This window comes from Barbatula barbatula (assembly GCF_947034865.1).
Source record: "Barbatula barbatula genome assembly, chromosome: 3".
Lineage (NCBI taxonomy): Eukaryota > Metazoa > Chordata > Actinopteri > Cypriniformes > Nemacheilidae > Barbatula > Barbatula barbatula.
Genome location: NC_136764.1, coordinates 5826904 through 5848109, shown reverse-complemented (window position 1 = coordinate 5848109; position 21206 = coordinate 5826904). Strand labels below are relative to the sequence as shown.

The 21206-nt window shown below is 38.9% G+C and overlaps 2 protein-coding genes across 2 annotated transcripts in view; both read right to left on the bottom strand.

Annotated features, from left to right (window-relative positions):
* Positions 1-21206, bottom strand: part of rx2 (retinal homeobox gene 2) — a 149763-nt gene that overhangs the window by 51688 nt on the left and 76869 nt on the right. The gene's annotated exons all lie outside the window — the stretch shown is intronic.
* LOC306892569 (uncharacterized protein) lies at positions 8357-21009 on the bottom strand. Its single transcript, XM_079453707.1, has 3 exons — positions 19675-21009; positions 18208-18851; positions 8357-9830 (listed from the first exon to the last, which is right to left on the bottom strand). The coding sequence occupies exons 1-2, from the start codon at positions 20509-20511 to the stop codon at positions 18342-18344; spliced, it is 1347 nt and encodes a 448-aa protein (XP_079309833.1). The 5' UTR covers positions 20512-21009; the 3' UTR covers positions 8357-9830; positions 18208-18341.

The following is a 21206-nucleotide window of genomic DNA, read 5'->3' as shown; positions in this document are numbered from 1 at the left end:
TGTCTTCAGGACTTCATGATTCACATTTCGTTGGTAGTTGTTTCTCGTGTTATGAATTTGGAGCAAATTCAGTAAGTTTCTTCAGTGGGTCCACATCGACGTCGAAATCTGTGAAGCTTTAGAAAGATGTGAAACGAACAGAATATTGTATGTTGAGCTATGAATCCACCTGCTCAACTAAAAGCCTTTATGCTTGAACTTTTTTACTGTTAGATTTTCAGAGATGTCACAAAAGTCGCATATTGTCAAAACAGGATTTTGCTGTGTCGCTTAGTTCTTAAATGTTTCAGATGGAAGAACCAAAGAATCAAATGTGTTTAATGGACTTGTAAAAGTCCTGCGTAAATGAAACTTATCATCTTCAGACTATATATGACATCACCGTGGTTGTGGGTTGGTAGGAGGATCTCCACTTGTTTACTTACAGTGACCTGTGAAGAGATGTTATTAAACCTCCGGCCATGTGTCTGAACCATTGGATGAATGAATCTCTCTCTCTGTGCTAAACTCGTTCTCCTCTGGATTTGGATTTGTCACTGTAAACCGGATACAGGAAGTAAAACATGTAAACACAACGATTTATTTATACTTTAATACTGATTTTTCTAATCTGTCTTCGAACCATCGATGAGATTCAATGGAGAGCAAATGGAAACTTTTGTTGGAGTCTCATCGGCATCTCAGATGTTTCTCTTGCGAGAGAGATATCAACAAAGTGTCAAACTGAGCTCAGATTTGTCTCGTCTGCATTCAGAAGTCAATATTATTGAAGATCTCAAAATGAACTCAAACATTTCTCATCAGATCGACCCAAATCCAGATTATTTGACCTCTACAAAAATCTACATTAATTTACACCTCCAGACTCTTTGCGAGAGCAATTTTAGGAGAAACATCTGAGACCGAGTTGACTCCATCAAATCTCTTGAGATGTGAGAGCAATAAAACTTCCATCTGGGTCAAAAGTTATCAAATAAATTGATCTTGTATTTCAAATTGTTGTTGAAAAATGATCAACTGTACATGTTCAAACCTCAAATAATGTTTTAAACTCGAAGACCCTAGAATCTGAGAAAACATGAGCCAGGTTTAACAGTAATGAGCTATAAGAACAAGACATTTATTCTGGCGTTCACGTGTAAGTAAAGCTCTGCCAAAATAGATTCTCTCTGTTTTTGAATGTGTCTGGAAAAATACATTTCCAGCGTTCTGGCCCGTCTCACTGCGCCGGTGTAATATATTTACTCACGGCGACGTTCAGGTGCCTGTTTATAAGACAGAAAATTAGGAAACTTTAATGGCTTATTTGCCGTCTCGCTTGCCTCAATAGACTGGCTGTTGTTTTGAACAGTGAGTTATCAAAATAAGTATTTTTTATTGCCAATTAACAGCCGGATCTTTGCGGAACGCAGTTACTATAAAACCTGTTTTGGCGCTCAGTGGAAATCTTCACATTGAGCGGATGGAGGAAGCGCTTCTGTTTTCAAAGCAGTTTGCTCCTCTCAAATATGTCACGCTGGTGAAGAGATGAGTGTTTGTACAGCTGCATCACAGAGCATTCGCTGAGTGTCCGACAAGAACACACGACAAACACACAGATCCTAATGAACACATTCCCAAAGTCAATTCATACTGAAGCACTGTCCATAGAGATTATATACAAATCCAATGATGCTCATTTATGTCTGTTTCTTTCTTTATATATGAATTCAGTTGTGTTCATGAATTCAGAGCCTATAAATAGTTCAAAATGTTTCTCATGAAACTGTTTAGGACTAATAAAAAAGACTCAAATGAATGTGTAATTGTTGAAACACATTAAGAGTGTAAAGGTGTAAATGATTTGAGTCAATCGGATGAGAAATGTTCCAGTTCACATTGAGATCTTCAATAACATTGACTTTTGATCGCAGACTTGACAAATCTGAGTTCACTTCGACACATTGTTGACATCTCTTCTCAAACTCGAATGACAGAGACACATGTGACATTTCTGACTCTCTTTCTCAGGAGAAACATCTGAGACGCGGATGAGACTTAAGCAACTGTTTCCATCTTCTCTGCTTTGAATCTCATTGTCTGGGAGAAAAATGGAATGTTAAAGAGATCTCAAAGGAATTTCCCGAAATAAAATTTTATTTTGCATTATGGGATTGCCTTCTTCATGAAGGATACGCGCAATGCTGCTGTGTTTGATTCTTGATTTCTTGCCGATTTATTTCTTCCTTATGTCCGAAATAAAATGTATTTTGTGGAACTTAAACATCTCAGTGATGTATTCATTGAAAATGATGAAAGATATTTGAAAAACGATTCAAATGAGGTAATCCAAAGAAAACGTTACGGCATAAAAGGTTATAAATCAAAAGTAAATGATGCATCATTAAAAATGTAAAAATGCAGAAAGTCCCCATTATGATGATGAACATTCAGTTTAATAATTTTAAATAATTTCTCCAATGGACTGTGCCCACGGAGATGTAATAAACCACCTGTGCTGTGTGTGTGTGTGTGGTTTGCGTGCGTGTGTGCCATCATCTCTGTGGCACGTCTGCATTGGCACATCGTCTTCCACACCGAGTGGAGAAATTCCTCAGCTGCCGAGTCAGTTTAAAGACGGATGGGGAATCAACTTTAGACTGAGATCCACACATGCTGGAGACAGAAAGACATTTCGTATGGTTTACTTAAACAACTGGCAGACACCTCGACTAACATACAGAACATAAACATATTCAGCTGTAACATATGCTGCCACTGCAGAATTCACATTACGCTGTCTGGATGCTTCAAACACCTGAGACTTTAGAAAGACTTTTCCATTTTTATATATATGCCCATACAGAAACCTGAGAAATATAACCCAAAACTACAGTATATATCCAAACATGAAGCAGAAAACATGGATTTCAACTATACAAACTCATGACATTTAACATAACTCATTTTATTTTGCATTATGGGATTGCCTTCTTCAAGGAGGATATCACCGATATTTGATGACTTCGTGATTTTGAGATTGTTACGACCTCTATGGGTAAGCCGTATCAGAAGAAGGCGAGATGTGTTGACACCAGAGAGTTTGCCAAATAAACATTTGTATTAACATATAAAGGGAATATCTTCAAGGGTAGACAAGGCCAAAACAATAAACAATACAGCCTTCTTTTTGAAAACAAATAACCTTAAATGACAAGAAAACTAAATACAGAGTAATTTATCTGCCTCCCTCAACCATAAACAAAGTGATAAAAGAGGCATATAAACAAAATGGCGTCTAACCCCCTACCTTCCGTAATTTGGCAATTGAGTATATAACAAAGATTAGAGTTTACATAAAATAACATTAAAATCCAAATCGTACTAACAAGCAATGTTCAGATGTACAGGATATTCTGGATTTAAGTTACTATAACAAACACTCCACAGATTCATTACACAAAATATTACTCTCTGGAACAAACCTCCCAATAAAACAATGTCGAAGATACGAACAATAGCATAAATCAATCTACCAAAACGAAAGCAAAACACCAAGGTAACAAGAGTTACGTGAGGCACAAGGCACGATGGCACCAAGGCCCTGGAAAACCAAGACAAGGAGAGACAGGATCATGATAGTAACCTATGACATCTTTTAATGTTGTCGTCACACGCTTTGGAGCTACTGTAAACAGTTGGATAAATACATAAATAGTTATAAAGAAATGTAATAGGAATAGAAATTAAAGGGGTGTTTCGCCGGAAATATGTGTTTTTCTGTGATTCGCGAGAATCAGGTGTGTTAAAAGTTCCCCATGCATGTATTAGACACGTAAAATTGTAAAAATATGTGTCGGAACAAAAGATGCATTTGATCTAGAAGCGAATGCTCACCCAGACTTGCGTGTAACACCTCTCTGGCGAATCTACGTCAGTTCGTAACACGATTTGACTAAGATCGCCCAAATCTAAACGCGAGTAAGGTGGGCGGTCTTGTAAATCTCATTGTACCGTCGCCGGCGCAGTCATGTCGCGGATGACGCTGTGTGTTTCGTTGCGAAAAGAAATCCTCTTTCTTTGCCCTTCCAAAGGAGGAGGCAACTAAAGACGAATGGTTACATTTAAATTTTCAACACTGTTCCAGAGAAGTACAATCCAAATGTTCAGATTTCTGCAGAGCGTTTCACCAACGATTGCTTCACGAATCTGAGGGAGATCAAGACCGGCTATGCACGGAAGTGGGGCAATTCCAACAGTTAAAACGCTGCAAGGACTGTCCGGCGCTTCAGATTCGAAGCCTTCAAGTATATTTTCATTGTAAAAGACCTTGTTATGGGCTAACGCGAGTTCAGTTGGATTTTGTTGTTTGTTTGTGTGATATGCAAATGCAGACACGCAGACAACGTGGAAAAAAAGTTCCAACTAGAGGCAACAAATGTGGTGTTTATAATGGGGTTTATTATCTTTGTGGAGTCGCGGCGAGACATGGCGTAACACTGTTTGATCAAGAAGTGCCGAAGCACTCGCAGTATTTATTATGTTGCCATTCCCTGCTATAATGCTTGTTTCTATCTCACACAAACTCTGTATGATGTATATGGTTGTTTGTTTATAGTCAATTGCTCTTAACCAATCGTTTTCATCATGCTCGAGTCACGCTAGCAAAGTTGTGTCGGCTTGATCTTCATTTTCCGGATCAGATTCGGGCTCGAATTGATAAGGAAGGATCGACGCCATTTTATCACCTGTCAGTCGTTTTGGAACCTGATGTTCCGAATATGGTAAGAGGCGTTACGTTTCCATGCAGTATTCAACCAATCACTACGCACTAGTGAACTGGCCAATCATAGGAAACCTTGCTTTTCAGAGCGACGAGCTTTGTAAAATATCCGCAGGTTTCAGAGAGGCGGAGCAAAGAGGAGATACAAACAGGTATGTGGAAAATAAAGCGTTTTTAAACCTTAAATCGTGTAAACACATTGCATTACATCTGAAACAAACAATAATATTAGTTTTAGCCGCATCAAATGACCCCTTTAAAAGATTCATCACAAAATAAAACTGGGTGAATGTCCCCTCAGGAAAATAAATAAATATTAACCGGAAGAGGGCTTATGTCTGATCATTTAATCTAACTTAAATGTTTTAAATGTAACATGAACAATTTTTTATTCGAATATTGGTCTAAATGTTTGTTGTTTTAACATGTGGTCATACACACAGGAAGTAGTTTTGTAAAGCACTTTGGATGTTGACCTGTTCCTCTTCACACAGCTACGGCCTGAAAATATCTCAAGTTAGTGAGAATGACATCAAGTGCACCCACTGAGCAAACATCAGTACGGCTTTATAGAGGATATGACAGACAAACTCTGACGTCAGACATGGTACGTGAAAAAGAGAACTTGCTCGTGCTCGGGTCTCCGGCTTGATATGTATAAAAACAATCAAAGACTGTCAAATGTACCCATTTAGATCATGTGTGTGAGTGTGTGTTTCTCTCTATTCTAAATTACGGGTTTTGAACTGTTTTAGCACCAAATGTTTAACTTTTAGCAAGAGACAGGTGAGTTTTAGAGTTTGGTTGAGTGGTGTGCGTGCTGCCACGTGGTCAGGGGCCCCTAGACTGCCCTTTGGCTGAGGCCCCCCTTAGGTGGCTTTCAGGGGTCACGCGAACTCAGGTCACCGAACCATGCGCATGCGCTTTAGCAATGTATTTACTTCAATAAAACACATGTAAGAGATGATAGCGTTGGTAATTTACCTTGGATTTTAGTGGAATCAGACCGGCAAATGAATGGTAATATGATGTTTCCAGATTTTAAAATTGTCCGGATAAATAGTCTGTTTGCAAGCAGCAGAAAGTTCTGTAAGCGAACATACAGAAAGGCCAAGTGTGGTTTACTCGGCCCATAATAGCATCAAGTGAATAAAAACACACTGTATATACCGATCATGTGTCATGCACGTTCGTGACGACGTAAGACGAATGAAAACGCACCAGGCTTCTATAGAATCAAGCTGAGACACAAAACCAGCTCTGCGAGGGGGCGTCGGGAACAATTGCACGCGGATACACACACACATTGAGACAGCAAACACAGTGTCTCCTCTACATTCCTGGTTACTTTGGAACGGCAAACACCCTGAGAGCGCAAGCTCCAGTTTTATACAAGTCCACACGTAATATGAACGGCCCCTAAAAACACCTTGGTGGATCACTGTGCATCGCATAAACTGTGTATGAGTGACCCAAATTTCACATCTCTCATTTTTTTGTTATATTTATTATGGGACAACGAGGGTCCATGATTTGACATCTGCAGAAATACATCTCAGTTTCCGTAATTCTGTTTCTTTTAAGGGATCCCGAGCCAACATTCCTAATCAGATTTTTTTTTTTTTATGCGTGATATTACTTAACATTACAAGGTTTGAAAACATGAAGCATTACTATTTGATACTCATTTCTTTAGCATTGCCTGATTTATCTAATACCATCACACAGGCCAAGTGAGAGTCAGATTTGTGCAACATCTCCAATTAATGTGTCACATTTAAATAACAGCATCACATTTGACGTTTCTCCTACAATAACAGCATACTGTTATTGACCTACTGTAAAACTACATGCCTTAATTTATCATATAAATCCAGTATATAAGCATATAAATCATTCAAATAAAAAGTAATAAAATAATGTTCTTTTACAATAACTTAATGAGAAATGTTTGAGTTCATATTGAGTTGAAATTTCATTGCAGACTTTGGTATCTTGAAATATCTGAGCACAGTCTGAGACATAATAGAGATCTCATCCGATGATAATCATTGAAATGACAATTGTAGTTGCTCTTTTTGGTCATCGGTCAGACCGTTTTTTAGAAACAGAGACCTGCTTATAACTTCATACTGTACGTTCTCGTGTGTTCTTATTATTGCATATACGTTTTATTGTGGAGGAGAAATGGTGTTGAATGTTTGCTGTCTGAATGGACGTTTATTTTAATGACGTTGGTTTTGAGCTGCTGTCTGCTGACACGCCACTGGTCACTTGATCTGTTTTTAACCGAGAGACATTTTGTATCCCTATAACCAAAGAGTAACTTCAGTCATTTCTGATCAAAAACGATGGCACGTTTGCATGACATATCGCTTGTTGCTCCCTGACTTCTTTGAAAGTCGCTTTGGATAAAAGCGTCTGTTAAATGACTAAATGTAAATGTAAACGTTCACATGCTGGATTGTTTCAACCCACGATTTGATATAATGTGGACTAACCTAACCGATTGTTCAATCTCAAGAGTATTAAAATATCCATATTTGATCTAACCAGGGTTTGAAACAACATTCTGCCAGTTGACAGTTCTGTCATGGCTCTCTGGAACATGTGCCTATCCATCAGCTCCAAACCTTCTCATGGGGTATTTCTTGTAAACCTTGTTCTGTTTGACCAAAAAGAAAAGCGTCCAAAAAGGATCCAGGCTCAAGCCAAGAAAAATGAGTGCCTTCGAGTGACCTCGTGTGCTCGGTTAACCCACAGAAACTTAGCGGATAGTCTCGAGGACTCAACCTTAAATAATCAGCACAATATGTCTTTCTGGGTCCAGACGGGAGATTTACAGTGATTCACAACGTCAATATTTGTCAGTTCTGTCTGGAGTCACAGAAAGATTAGGGATGACTTCAGCAGGTCAGGCCCGACCACGCAAACTGATTTCATTATCCTTCCTGCTTTACGACATGTTGTACATATCATGAACTGCGAAAATGTGTGAAACATTCTGCCTCCGAGCAGATGCATGCTGGGATGCGAGGGGGTCTCTCAGAGAGAAGTGTGGAAACTCTCAGACAAGATTTAAATAAACAGACACTGTCAATACTGACCTCAATGAGGCCTGAACTATAAACATGAGGAAAATGTAAGTCAGACTCGATGTGACATCTGCAAACAGTCTATGTTAAATTCAAACCCCGTGCCCCCAACTAGATATAACACTTTATAAAAGTATTCAGAAACGTAGCTTATAATATATATAAAAATATAAACAACAAAAGAATGTCCAAAAGCATGTCCAGATTATATTTCAACCCAATATTAAAAGGGTCGCAATGGGAAATTGAGGCCTATATTTTAATTTCCTATCATTGTAAAATGTATATATGACGATTAAGCACATCCTCACTGTAATGCATTCAAAAGTCACAATAATGTCCACCGAGATCAACTTATTTACGTTCATTCATTATAATTGTAAATCCTTTATTCATAATAGAAACTAAATTATTTAAACATCACATTAATACATTCTAAAATACATAATAGCCTGTGTTTTTAAAAGTAAAACATATTGACCACAGAAGTCATCAAAAGCACATTTAAACACATTTTGTTTTATTTCATGTTGGTTTCATTTACAAAACATTTCCTTTGTTGTTTATTTCTGTGGCCTGCAGCGTCCTCTGTTGACCACACCGCGAAATCACAGGATTGCAACAGTATAAAAATGTCTTACGCTGATTTTAAATACTGCTTAAATAATGCCAGTAATGTGTTCAGATTATCCGGAGCAATATAGCATATGTATTCATCCTTCCTATCCGACAAAAATCCGGTCAACCTTTGGTCTGATCCATAAAAAAATAAATGTTAAACGTGTTAAAGCATTTCCATTCACAGTCTTTCAGATGCCCGCAACAGTTTGCATATATCTGAGAGCTCAAGGCTCTGTGTTACAAAGTCATACATTTCTATAAGAGCAGCTTATTTCTCTAATACGCTTCCTTTGAAAGAGAAAGCAGGTAACAGATTTGTCAAGCAAAATAAAAGATCTTCGAGAGACCCTAAAAAAAAGCGTATTCAAGAGTGCTATTACAGTAATATACTTCTTTAAAACGTCAAAAAAAAAAGTACGCTTTGCTGTAAGTCTTTTTATCCACTTCTCAGAAATACACTTATGTATGCTTGTCTTTTAACACTTTATTTTTGAAAACTTTCCTATAAATGTACACAAATGTATATAAGAACTATAATATTATAAATAATATATAAAAAGTAAACTATAATTATGATGAGAAGTTTATTTGAAGAAAACTTACAAGTACCTGCAGTAAAAACCACTAAACTAGTAGTTTATTGAGAGTATACTTCAAAGTGTTCATTCATGGACTAAACATGTGCTTGACTTGCAAACTATGAGTATACTTATAAGTTCACTTGTAGTCGCAGTGCAAACAAAAACACAGTTGTTTGTGTACTTAAACCTACTGTTATACTCCAAGGTATTCTTTTAATAACTAAAAAGTAGGCCACTTTAGTCCCAAGTAGTTTTGAAATAGATATCCATTAGACATTGATATTAGAATCAACTTTGCGAGCTTAAGTATACTTACTAAACTGAACTTGAAGTGTACTTATTTTTTTGAGGGGCGAAAGAGAGAGAGAGAGAGAGAGAGACCCTGCTGAGAAGGCCAGCCTTGGTAAGTTAAAACTAAACTTGTTCATATGATTAAGACAAGATGAAGACACGTCTAAAAAGGAAAAGTTGAAAAATGATTTCCTATTTCAGAATCCCAACCATTCGGACGTTCACGACCATTATCTTTCAGGACTCAAGAAAGACGTGAAGAGCACATAAGCATTCATTTCAACAGAAGACGGGTGTTTAGTTTTATATTAAATGACGTCAATGATCTCCGTTGTTGGATATCTCCGATATGATATCAGAACACCCACATCTGACATTGAAACGCTGTAGAGGACACTGGAGTTTTCCACTGGAAACAGAAGTCGTCATGCTTTGGTTTGGAGCTGTGCCGTCCTCAGATGAGTTTTGTGGCATCGGTCCCTGTATAATAAAAGATACATTTTCATTACACGCTGATCTCTCGTGTCTGACAATCTCTGACAGGGTCACAAGCCACGAGCAAATTCATTATACAAATGCCCCTCTAAAATGTGTTGATCGATGCTTAAACCCAAGTGTGTCTCTGGATCAGATCCCAGATCAGCGAGAGCCGCAAACACAAATTTTGAATCAGCAATAACAACAGAAAACGACAATATGACACGATGTCATACTTTTCACTTATTATAAAGTTATTTTCAGCATTGAAGATACTAAGTTTTCATGTGTTCAAATAACAAAATGTGATTTAGCTCTTCTCAGTCTGAAGCCAAGACTGCTCTCATTACTCCATCTGATTTATCTGTGTCGTTTATACTACGCACAGTTTGGCTCAATGTTAAGGGCAACACATTTCATCAAGCGAGAGTTTACCGATGCCGCAGTGTCTTTATCAAGGCCGCACTAATACCGGCGCGTTGACCTGAAAGTTGGTAACACTTTACATTAATGTGTTCATTAATGATTAATAAGTCATTTACAAATGCTTTATAAAGCAGCTATAACTTCATGAATAAAAAGGGGGATTCTAACAAAATACCTGGCAAATAGTGAGCAGGTAGAAAAACAACCCGACCGTGTCCAGTCTGACAGCCTATATTGCAAACAACATCAAGATAATAATGAATCTGCTTTCGAGTCAAATAAATGACGAATAAATACATTTATTAAGCATTTATAACACGTGAGTTAAACATGGCTCACTATTTGGCAGGAGTTTCGTTCAAATCCCTCTTTTTATTAATGCAGTTATAACTGCTTCATAATGCATTTGTAAATGACTTATCATTAATGAACACATTTATAAATGCTTCATAAAGGGTACCTTGTAAAGTGTGACCAAGTGTTTTCATAGCAAACATCAACATCACTGGACTATTCATCACTAAAACAGTTTAAAGTTTAAAAATGATTAGTGAAAATAACTAGACAATGAAAATTACAACTGTATTCTAATGTATCTGAAAGTTATAGAGTCCTAGATGAGATCTCTTTCATGTCTCCTAGGTGAGAAAATAGAAACTCAAAGGGATAGTTCACCCAAAAATGCTTATGTAATTTAATTTCATTACTGTATTAAACTACTACATTTCCGCTGGACACAGAGAAAGATGTTTGGAAGAATGTTGGACATCATTGACTATCATAGTAGGACGAATTTAATGGTGGTCAAAGGTGCCCCAGAACACTATATTTTCCTAAATTCTTCAAAATATCTCATCGTGTGTTCAACAGAACAAATAAAACACTACATTGTTTTTCCTACTGGTGTAGTGGATGATGTCCCAGAACTGAAAATGGCTAACATTCTTCCAAATATTTGTTCATTGGAACAAATACATTTATGCCGATTAGAAACCACGTGGGGGTGAGTAAACGATGACAGATTTATAATTTTTGGATGAAATATCCCTTTAAGTAGCTCAAGTCTCATCTATATCACAAATGTGTCCGTCATTAGAGTTTGAGAAGAGATGTCAACAATGTGTCAAACTGAGCTCAGATTTGTCAAGTCTGGGATCAAAAGTCAATATTATTGAAGATCTCAATATGAACCCAAACATTTCTCATCGAATCGACTCAAATCCAGATAAATTGACCTCGACAATCTGCAATTAATTTATACCTCTATAGTCTCTTCATGCGTTTCAACAATTGTTTCTCTTATTATTTTCGAAAATCTGACAGTCAATCGAAATTCATGGAGAAAGTTTGAGAAATGATCTAAAGGCAGAGCTGCCGTTCAGCTGTCTGGGATCCATCATTAGCTCCAGTCTCGGACGACACACCCAAAGACCACCCACTGACCGTCTCATACTTTATAAAAAAGTGCATTCAAGTCTGCTATTTGTATACTTCTTTTAAACTTCTAAATTAAGAAAGTATACTTTCAGTCTATGTTCTGAGAAATGTCCTTAAAAGTACATTGTTTAGAGGAAATAAAACACGTGACGCTGAATAGAAATGTACTTTGAATACATTTCAAATTCACTTACAGGTATATTTTTAATAAATGGAAACAGTAGTATACTTAAAGGAGGCCTAATATGCTATGACATCCATTGTGCCTTCTTTATACTGTTAAACGTGCTGGGTCCTCAAGCTTAACATGGTCAACTTGATAAAAAACGAGTTGGACTCATGACGTGGTATTTCTCTGCTCGATACTGCCCGCCAGCACTACAACCTGTTTCGGAAAGTTTTTTATAAGTCTGGATCCCTGTTTCCAAACAATGATCCTAAGGTTTCATTGGCCATTCTCCTGGAAGAGCACGCCCATGAATGAACAATCCTGGAGAAGCCGTGGTGCATAATCGTGTATTGTTGTTGTTTTAGGTAATAATGGTGTGTTTTTGGATGCGAGGGGAAAAAAGCCTTGCTCAGGTTTCCAAAAGACCCGTTGTGACGACAGCAGTGGATGGAGTTTACATTTCCTGGACAGCAACGAGTTGTGAAAATGTTTTTGTGATGCGAACGTCATTTCGAAAAAGATTGTATCTCAAACAAGTACCAGTTTTACTCTGGATTTCGCAACAACTGAATGACGGACGATAAAAGTGACCATTTTGGAAGTAAAACTTTGTGAAATATTGAAAGCCTCTGTTGGCATTGTAATGCACCTATGGCATTTACACCTTTTAAAACGGGCAAATACAGAAAACCATTGAAACATTATGAATGGTGACTTAAACGATTTTAAAATAGCTCACATGGAAAAACAATGTTTACCATATAGAGACGTCCATCTCTAGTCGTTTCTGCTGTGGTTCTTGTACAGACACGATACAGGGGTGCGATTCTGGATCATATATGTAAGGCTCGATCAAACTGTAAGTTAGTTAACGTTATGATAACAACAAAACTTGTTGGTACAGTATTTACATCAATGCAACAGCTGTGCATACTCGTCTCTAGCTCCTCCCATTGGAACACCCCCGGGAGGTCGGAAAATAATCGTACAGCTGAATCTGTCTTCTGTAAATGTGAGAAACGTAAACACTTTTCAGAGATTTGAAGAACGCAATAGCACTCCACAGGTACTCCAGATGAACATAAGATTGGCAGGGCCGGCCCTCCTTTAAACTACAAAAACTTATATATAAATATAAACTATATGTTAAGTTTATTTAAGGAAGATTTCAAAGTATAAAAACTAGTCGTCTACTAAGGTATACAGTACAGTGCTTAAAAGTCTACTTTAATAAACAAAAAAATGTGCTACAAGTATAAGTTCACTTGTAGTATATCTGCATCAGCCTACATGAAAAACTAGTTGTGTACAGAACGTTAATAAATGCCTACTGTAAAAGAAAAAAGTACTGAAAAACATATTTTTATAAGCCAAAACCAATTAGCAAATTTACTCCCAAGTAGTAATGAAATATTACACTTAAATATACGACGAGTACATTGCTTCTTGTAATATTTGTTTTATTTAACATGCAAAAACAAAACAAGCTGTAATTGGTCAATGTCAGTCGGATGTTGTGGTCTGTAGGTGGTTGATGGGCAGATTAAACTGCAATGTGAGACTTTATGCAACGTTGTGGCTACATCATGTTAAAAATGACAGAGCGTTTAAACACTGTCATACTGTCGCAGACACATGTCATTATCCACCTACCTGAAAGACAAACTATGCTTGCACTTTTACATCTCATTTGTGTATATGTAGCATTAATAAAATACACCGCATCATTGGTGCCATAGTTCACCCAAAAATAAAAATACCCCCATACCCGGATGTGTGCCTAAACCTGTGTATGACTCTTACTTCCGTATGTGAAACACAAAAGAAGACATTGTGAGAAATTGGTTTTGTGTTCAAACAATGGAAATCAATGGAGTTCAGTGTTATTAACGTTCTTCAAAATCTCTTCTTTTCGGTTCTGAAGAAGAAAGAAACTCATACAGGTTTGGAATCACACGAGGGGGTAAATGATGACACAGTATTACTCTGGTGGTCCAGATGATTAGGAGGAATATGATGTCACACTGAAAACATTTGCCATTGTCTAAGATGTTTCTCATGAACGAGACCAGTGCTAACATAATGGTGCAGAGAGCCATGAAAATGAATGAAAATAACATGGACGGATTCGATTTTTGATGGCAGATGGGTCGCCACATTCTCATTCTTGAGAGTTCTGAAACCCTATGAGATTCGCGAGGTTACTGAGGAGGAGAAACATCTGATAAGTTATCAGATGTATGTGGTTTTGCTTTTTAGATTTCAGATGAAGTGGACATGTTGGTCAAGAGCTGCTTGAGGACTCTTTACGTCAGTTTAACATCAGACATGGTTTCAGAAAGATACTCTTCAGGCACCAAGCTGTGGGCGTTCTGTGTTAACACACGTCTACCAAAACATCCGCCACATTCGGGTGACGCTGCCCGTAACGGCCTGCGCTCGCAGCACTCACATCCTTGTTTGTGCGCCGAACCCAGCTGTTCTGAGCAGCCAGACAGTGGGTGGCCGTCATTGTAAATAGCGTCTGAAAGCGCTCGTGTTTATGTGACCATCACAGACACTGCAGAGCTCCACTCGTTCGGTCAGGCCTTGAGCCAAGAGGTTTCTATAATGAAAACCAGATACAACACACAAAAGTGCAGAGACACATACCGTCCACCAGAGGACCACCATCATTCACATCAGCAGACTGGAATCACCTCCTTTTGTTCTCATAACCACATTCACAAAACCTTTCCATTTTAACTTCACCACACGAGGAATGTAAAATTGAACATCGGTGACCTTACAGACACACTTCTTACAGATTTAGGGTTAACAATTTGTCCAATCCTCGAACTCCAAATGTTGAATTGCGGTGTATAACAAAGACGTGTTTTGTTACTTGCCTTAACAATCATTTTAGATTTAGGATATTTGCCTGACAGGTGTCAAAAATGAAAGCGTTGACAATGGCCAAAATGTTCTTTGTTAACAAATGAGTTTTTATTTTCGAAAGTGGGTGTTTCACTGTCTCTCTTAAAGGAACAGTTCACCCAAAATGGAAAAATCTGTCATCATTTACTCACCCTCGAGTTGTTTTAAATCTTTATGAATGTATCTGTTTTGATAAACACAGAGAAAGATATTTGAAAGAATGCATGTAACCAGACCACCATTGTCTCCCATAGTAGAAAATATGACAATGGCAGTCAAAAGTGCCCCAGGACTGTTATAAAATATTTTTTTGACAGAACAAAGACGTTGACAAGTAATTTTACTACTATGGTGGTCAATGGTGACCAAGATCTGGTTACAAGCATCCTTACAAATATCTTTCTCTATGTACATCAGAACAAAGATACTTGTACAGATTTGGACCAACTCGAAGGTGAGTTAATGATGACAGAGTTTGACATTTTTGTGTGAACTGTTCCTTTAACAAGAAAATCAAATACATTTCAAAATCCCAGAGTCAAATCCAGAGACAATGCGATAGACCGTATTACACGGCTCGTTGGAATGCTTGGTTCTGATTGGCTAGTCGTGACATTTGCAGGTTCGTTATTCCCAGATAACAACCTCTCAAAACTAATAACACACGGTAACCCGGATGCAGCCATTCAGTTTTTTTTTTTACATATCAAATACAGGTATATTATTATTTTATTTCAAGGTGCCTTTCTAGACACAGAGGACACCGTACAATGAATAAAACAACAATACGAGTAACCATTAATACAACATGTGATCTAACCGACAAAAAATCGAAAAGAAAAGCATAAAAAAGCAAACAATCAAATAAGTAAAACAAAACACAATTTTAAAATCATAAATAACCCTAATAAAGTAATCATCGAAATGCCTGACTAAATATAAATACATCTTTTAATAACATATCTGACATTATATTTACAAATGATTCAACCAAATTGCCTATTCGTGACATTTGAACGTCTTTTAACCGTCTGCAACGGTCTGCATTCGGCAAAATTTGATTTAGCGTTTTTTTCTCATGTGGCAAGTAGCCGTGTAAAAAGCAGGATAATGTACAAGTGTCCGGCTGTTATCGCGAAATAATCCTCTGTTTACACTGTCGGGCTTATTTCTGCAATAACAACCGGCTGTCTGTACATCATCCCTTACTTAGCAACCATCCAGAAAAATCCCAGACACCACCCAGAACCGCCTGGCAACCACCCAGACAACCCTAGAAACCATTCCAACACCCTCAAGCCACCACCCAGGACAGCATGAATTTTCAAGAACTTCCCACGATAATCTCCAGTTATTTCTTTTCTACAAAATTTAACTGATGCCGAAGATTCCCACATGAAAAAACACTGTAGTTTTCTTTTTTTAATATTTCATAGTAGATTCTATATTGTTTATTAACTTTACCGTTTAAGTAGTATTGTTTATACTACCATAATACTTAAGTAGCTATACATTAACAAAGTGTTTTATAATATATTACAGTATACTAAAGTTTACTATACTGTAGTAAATACTAAAGTATACTACAGTATTTACTGCACTTCATTATAGTCAAAACTACAGAACAAAGTGTAGTCATTACTTAAATGTATTACAGTATACTACAGTTTACTATACTAAATATTGAAGTATACTTCAGTATTTAATACAGTTAATCAATTCACTGTAGTAAATACAAAGGTAAAGTACAGTTTTTTGTTTCATTTAGCAAATTCATTTATCAACAACAAACTTACATAAAATTCCAGCCGACAAGCAAGCGCAAGAATAGCAGATATAATCTGTGAATCTGTGACAAAATATATCTTTCATTTATAGAATATTTCTCAAACGTTCTGGATTTTGTCCCGGATTCCACAGCGATGAAGCACACGACGCTCAACAATGGTTCTCCTTGCCCCAAAAACTGAAGCCCGAGTCTTGCACAAAGCTGAAGTTGTGAAATAATGCGATGAAGGAGATTGCGAGTCTGCCTGGAGGCCAAACAACAAAGCTGTGGGTAATCTGAGGAAGCCAGCGCTACATATTGACATCATATTATCCTGAGGAGCAGATGGCAGAAATCATTCATGAGCACCGTTACAAGTACTGAGACATTGTGTAGACTGTCTTCAGTCTCTCATTCAATTCTGTCAGTCATGCTTCTGTCCTCAGAGAAATACTAACATGGAACAAAATACACGGTGATGTTGGCAGGTTTTAAAGCAAGAGAGTTTTTCCTTAAACGCAACATCAGATGTCTCGTTACAGACATGAAGGTTTGAGAAGGGAGCATGTTTGAGAAATAAACGCAGAAACCTGCTAAGAAAGACAAATCACAGATGAGATCACTTTAACATCTCGATTATTCATCATAAATGGAGCGTAAAGGGAAAGGTTTGCTTTAATCTCAGCTGCGTCTCCGATATTTCTCCTGAGAAAAAGAAATGTCTGAAATGTGTCCGTCATTAGAGTTTGAGAAGACATGTGTCAAACTGAGCTCAGATTGGTCTCGTCTGCAATCGAAAGTCAACATTATTAAAGATCTCAATATGAACTCAAACAATTCTCCTCACGTTCACTCTTCCTGTGTTTCAACAATCACACTCTCATTTGATTCTCCTTTCTATAAGACCAAGTTGATACGTAAATGAGACTAAGATCTCCATCAAATTTGCCAAAAAAACTACAGCGAGCAATAATATTTTCAATATGGAATTCAATATGTTACTCTTTCTAAGCTCAGGAGACACAATGGAGTTCCTCCATATCAACCTTGATTATTCTCATGAAATTCCTTAAGAGAAAAAAAGAGACCAAAATGAGACAACACTTCTGTCATACAGTAAGCTTGTATGTACAGAATATCGACTGTTAGGTAAAAAACATTTTTGAGGTCCCATTTGAATCGTGTGACTGTCAATTGCAAACTTGAGTATCTCGAGATGTTTTTCAAGAAGAGGCACATTTGAGGCAATGTGAGACACATAGAGGCAAAAGACTTAAGTGCTATGCATGCAATGTTATTGGCGTCTAGAACAGTGGTTCTCAACAGGAAGGCCTACTTCCAGGGGGGCCTCAAGATGACCAATATATTAAAATTAGACCAACTGAGCACGGAAGCATCCTAAACCCCAAAAACATTTAATCACAACATTTCTTGTTATTTGGCCATTTTTAATAAGGAATAAATATTTTTCCAGTTAATGTCAAGCTCTAAAATATTTTATTGGGTGGAATTTTTGAGGTTTTGTGTGCGGGAGGGGCCATTTGAATAATGTTTAATGCAATGGGGGGCCTTGGAGTCAAAATGGTTGAGAACTCCTAGTCAAGAAGAAACATCCAGCAATCATAGACACAAACAAACCCTCGTGTGAAGATATGTTCACTCACCCTGAGTTTCATCACCGAGCATTTGGGAGAAGTTCCTTTGTAAATGAATACATGTGTTGGCCTTCATCAATCCGTGAATGTTATTTTTGTCCGTTTGTGTGTGTTTTGTCGTCATTGGTGATAAGATATATTCTCTACACTATAGTAGAGGAGAGGGTCTTGTGTTTTTCAGAGCGGGGGGCTGTCCGTGTTTTCACCTGGCCGTTCTGAGGATGGGGTGGAGGCCGGTGGTTCTTACTCTTTGTGCGCTCATGATTCTCTAGTTCTCCGTTTGCTCTGATTTTGGGGGTCCGGTGTGGCAGACAAGTTCCGTTGACAGTTCTCCCCGTCCGGTGAGACTCTGAGGTCTGTTGCGTGAATGCGTCAAAGTTATTCTCAGCTGTGACGGATCGCTGATCAGGAAGAGATGAGCTTGTGTGGTTTCTCATTACTAAAGGATTGTATATAAGAAACGAATCCACAGAAATGGAGCGATGTGCGATGGAGGAATCAGAAGTCTCAAGGGATGATTCCTGATCGCTGGAAGCTACAGCAACGGTCTGACTGCTCCGGTGACGTCCTTCTTGGAGGAAGCTGGTGGATGGACTTGAGTCATCTTCACCGAGGTCAATGTCGGATGTCAGAACATCAATCTGTTGGACAACCTGCAAAAAAAAGAGAACACTAAATGTAAAGCTTGTCATGGAGTCGACGGGGATGGAAGCATCTGCAAAATGCAAACTGGTGAATGTAATTTCGGCATTTAAATGTAAACGTTACCAGGTTTGATGTCAATGACACTGAATGTCTAACAAAACAATCTTGACCTGCTGAGTTTAAAATCAGTCCACGTCACATTTTCTTCAGATAATGCTGAACTTCTCAACGACAAACAGAATGACGCTTGAAAGAGAAGTCAGACATTTGATTTGCAAATTAAACCATAAAAAACATTTTAAAAAAGTGAAGTTTTAACAAAATCTCATGCAGTCCAATAAAAATAAAGCAATAATGCCTGTGGACAAGTTTTAATGGGAGTCTCGATGCATCCGTTGATTCATGTCTAAATAATTCAATTAATGTCCTGCGCAGTCCATTATAACTGAGGCCAATCTATATTTCTATATTGATTTTATGATCTCGGTGCTCTTTTATCAGACCTCTTCTGATAAAGCGCTTCCATTTCACAAGATTTAATATTCCTCTCCTCAATACCCTTCCAGAGAATATCAAACATTTCCAATTGATGTGAAAACAAGTGCGTTTCTAGCACATGTGTGTTCTGGGTTTGTTGGATTTAATATGAAGATGTTTGCTATAAGAGAATCACCTCGAAATACGGCAAACCGCAAATCACTGACAGACTTCATTAGCTAAGCTCAAAGAGAAAAGTATCTCCTACTTCAGCCCGTCTCCCACTCCTGACTGTCTGTAATTGCACATCATGGATTATACAACTCACTTAAATACTCAGCAATCCAACCTCACCTCTTTCATCTCCAACTGGACCTGTTTGAGACCACCCAGTACTTCCTCGAGCTCGGTGACCACTTGTTTGATCTGTTCCCGTACTGTTCCGTGGCTTTTCCTCAAGTTGCTTTCACTCCCCTGAGACGTCCTTATGTCCTGCGCCGGTTCATTTACCTTCGGCACCCTCGAGCGGCCCAGTTTGCCCGGGGGAACCTCGGTGGGAAAGAAAGCTGCCTGTCCGGAGTCTGTCCCATTACAACGTGAATTCAGACCGGATTGTCTGCTTGTGTCAGGACCGTTGAACACGTTTCGCTCCTCATGATTCTGGAAAGATACTCGTCTCCTTTGACAATGTCCATTATACAAAGGCGCATTACTCTCGTCCTGCAGATCTCCTTGTTCGGGACCCCTGTAGTGCTGCTCCGAGGTGTACAAGACCTCCCTGTAGTACCGCTGACCTCTGACCTTCAGTTGTGGAGGAACACGGCATCCGTTGAAGGTGTGTTCTGGGTAATACCATCGCTGGATGCACCCGCAGTCTCTACGTATCTCTCTCACACACGTGCAAGGGGCGTGCGGAGAGTTCAAAGGCGTATCCCACCTGGCCGACCTCGCTTCCCCCCAGGAGTAGAACGGACGGTGAGTTTCCTCTGCGTGTACCTGGCGCGGCGATAACCCCGTCCTCTCTGGTCTGTAGTCGGCAATCCCTAAATCCTTCGGGAATGGGAGGACGGCCGTCCGGTGAGCTACGCCATTCGGGTCGTTCTGAGTCTGTGAGCTTCCACGCTGCAGGCAAAGGTGGCAGGAGGGTGTATGGATCGCACGCTGTCTCGATACCGTGTCGTCCGAGTGCATGCCAGTGCAAAACGCGCCCGGACGAAGGACTTAAAAAGCAACTGGTTTCCTCCTGGTTCCCTCTCCACCCAGGACATCCACGGCGGCTGTTTTTCTCATCTGCGCAGCTTCTCGTCTAGCATCTGCCCTCGTTCATTGCTCTCTTGTACAGACCGTTTCTCTCTCGCAACTTCCCCTCAACAACTTTTTGCTCTGCCTGTCTCACCACCCCCCCCTTCCTTCCTCCTGCTTGGTTTTTCTCTCTTACTCTTGTTTTGCCACTTTCCCGCTCTTGCTTCTCTTTCTCCAGCAGTGGGCCTCTTTTCTTTCCCTCCCTCCAGTTTTTTTCCTCCTTCTAAGTCTTTCACTCACTTAAGGTCTTACTTCACCGTTCCTCCTCCCCTTTCCTGCTCTATCTCTCTAAAAACCTTGATGTACCTCTCTCGTCTCTTCCCAGCTCTGCTTGTCCCACTGCGTGAAAATGCCCGTCCTTTCCCAAACTCCAATCACTTCCTCTCTTCACCTCCTCTCTCTCTCTCTTTTCTCGGGGCTGGGGCTCGTAAAGCGTTGACAGACGCGGCGGCTCCGAGTGATTCCCGATCTTTTCCTCAGATCTTGTGCCTGGCTGCCACTCGGCAATTAAACACAGCCAGGATTCCACGCCGCCTGAGATGGGGTGGAGAGAGAGAGAGAGAGAGAGAGAGAGAGGGGAGGTG

Bases quoted from the DNA above. Each gene is read 5' to 3' on its own strand.
- LOC306892569 (XM_079453707.1), bottom strand. From the start codon at position 20,511: ATGCACTCGGACGACACGGTATCGAGACAGCGTGCGATCCATACACCC. The intron at 18,852-19,674 runs GTGAGGTTGGAT...TTTTTTTTGCAG, and splicing joins TCCAGTTGGAGATGAAAGAG to GTTGTCCAACAGATTGATGT.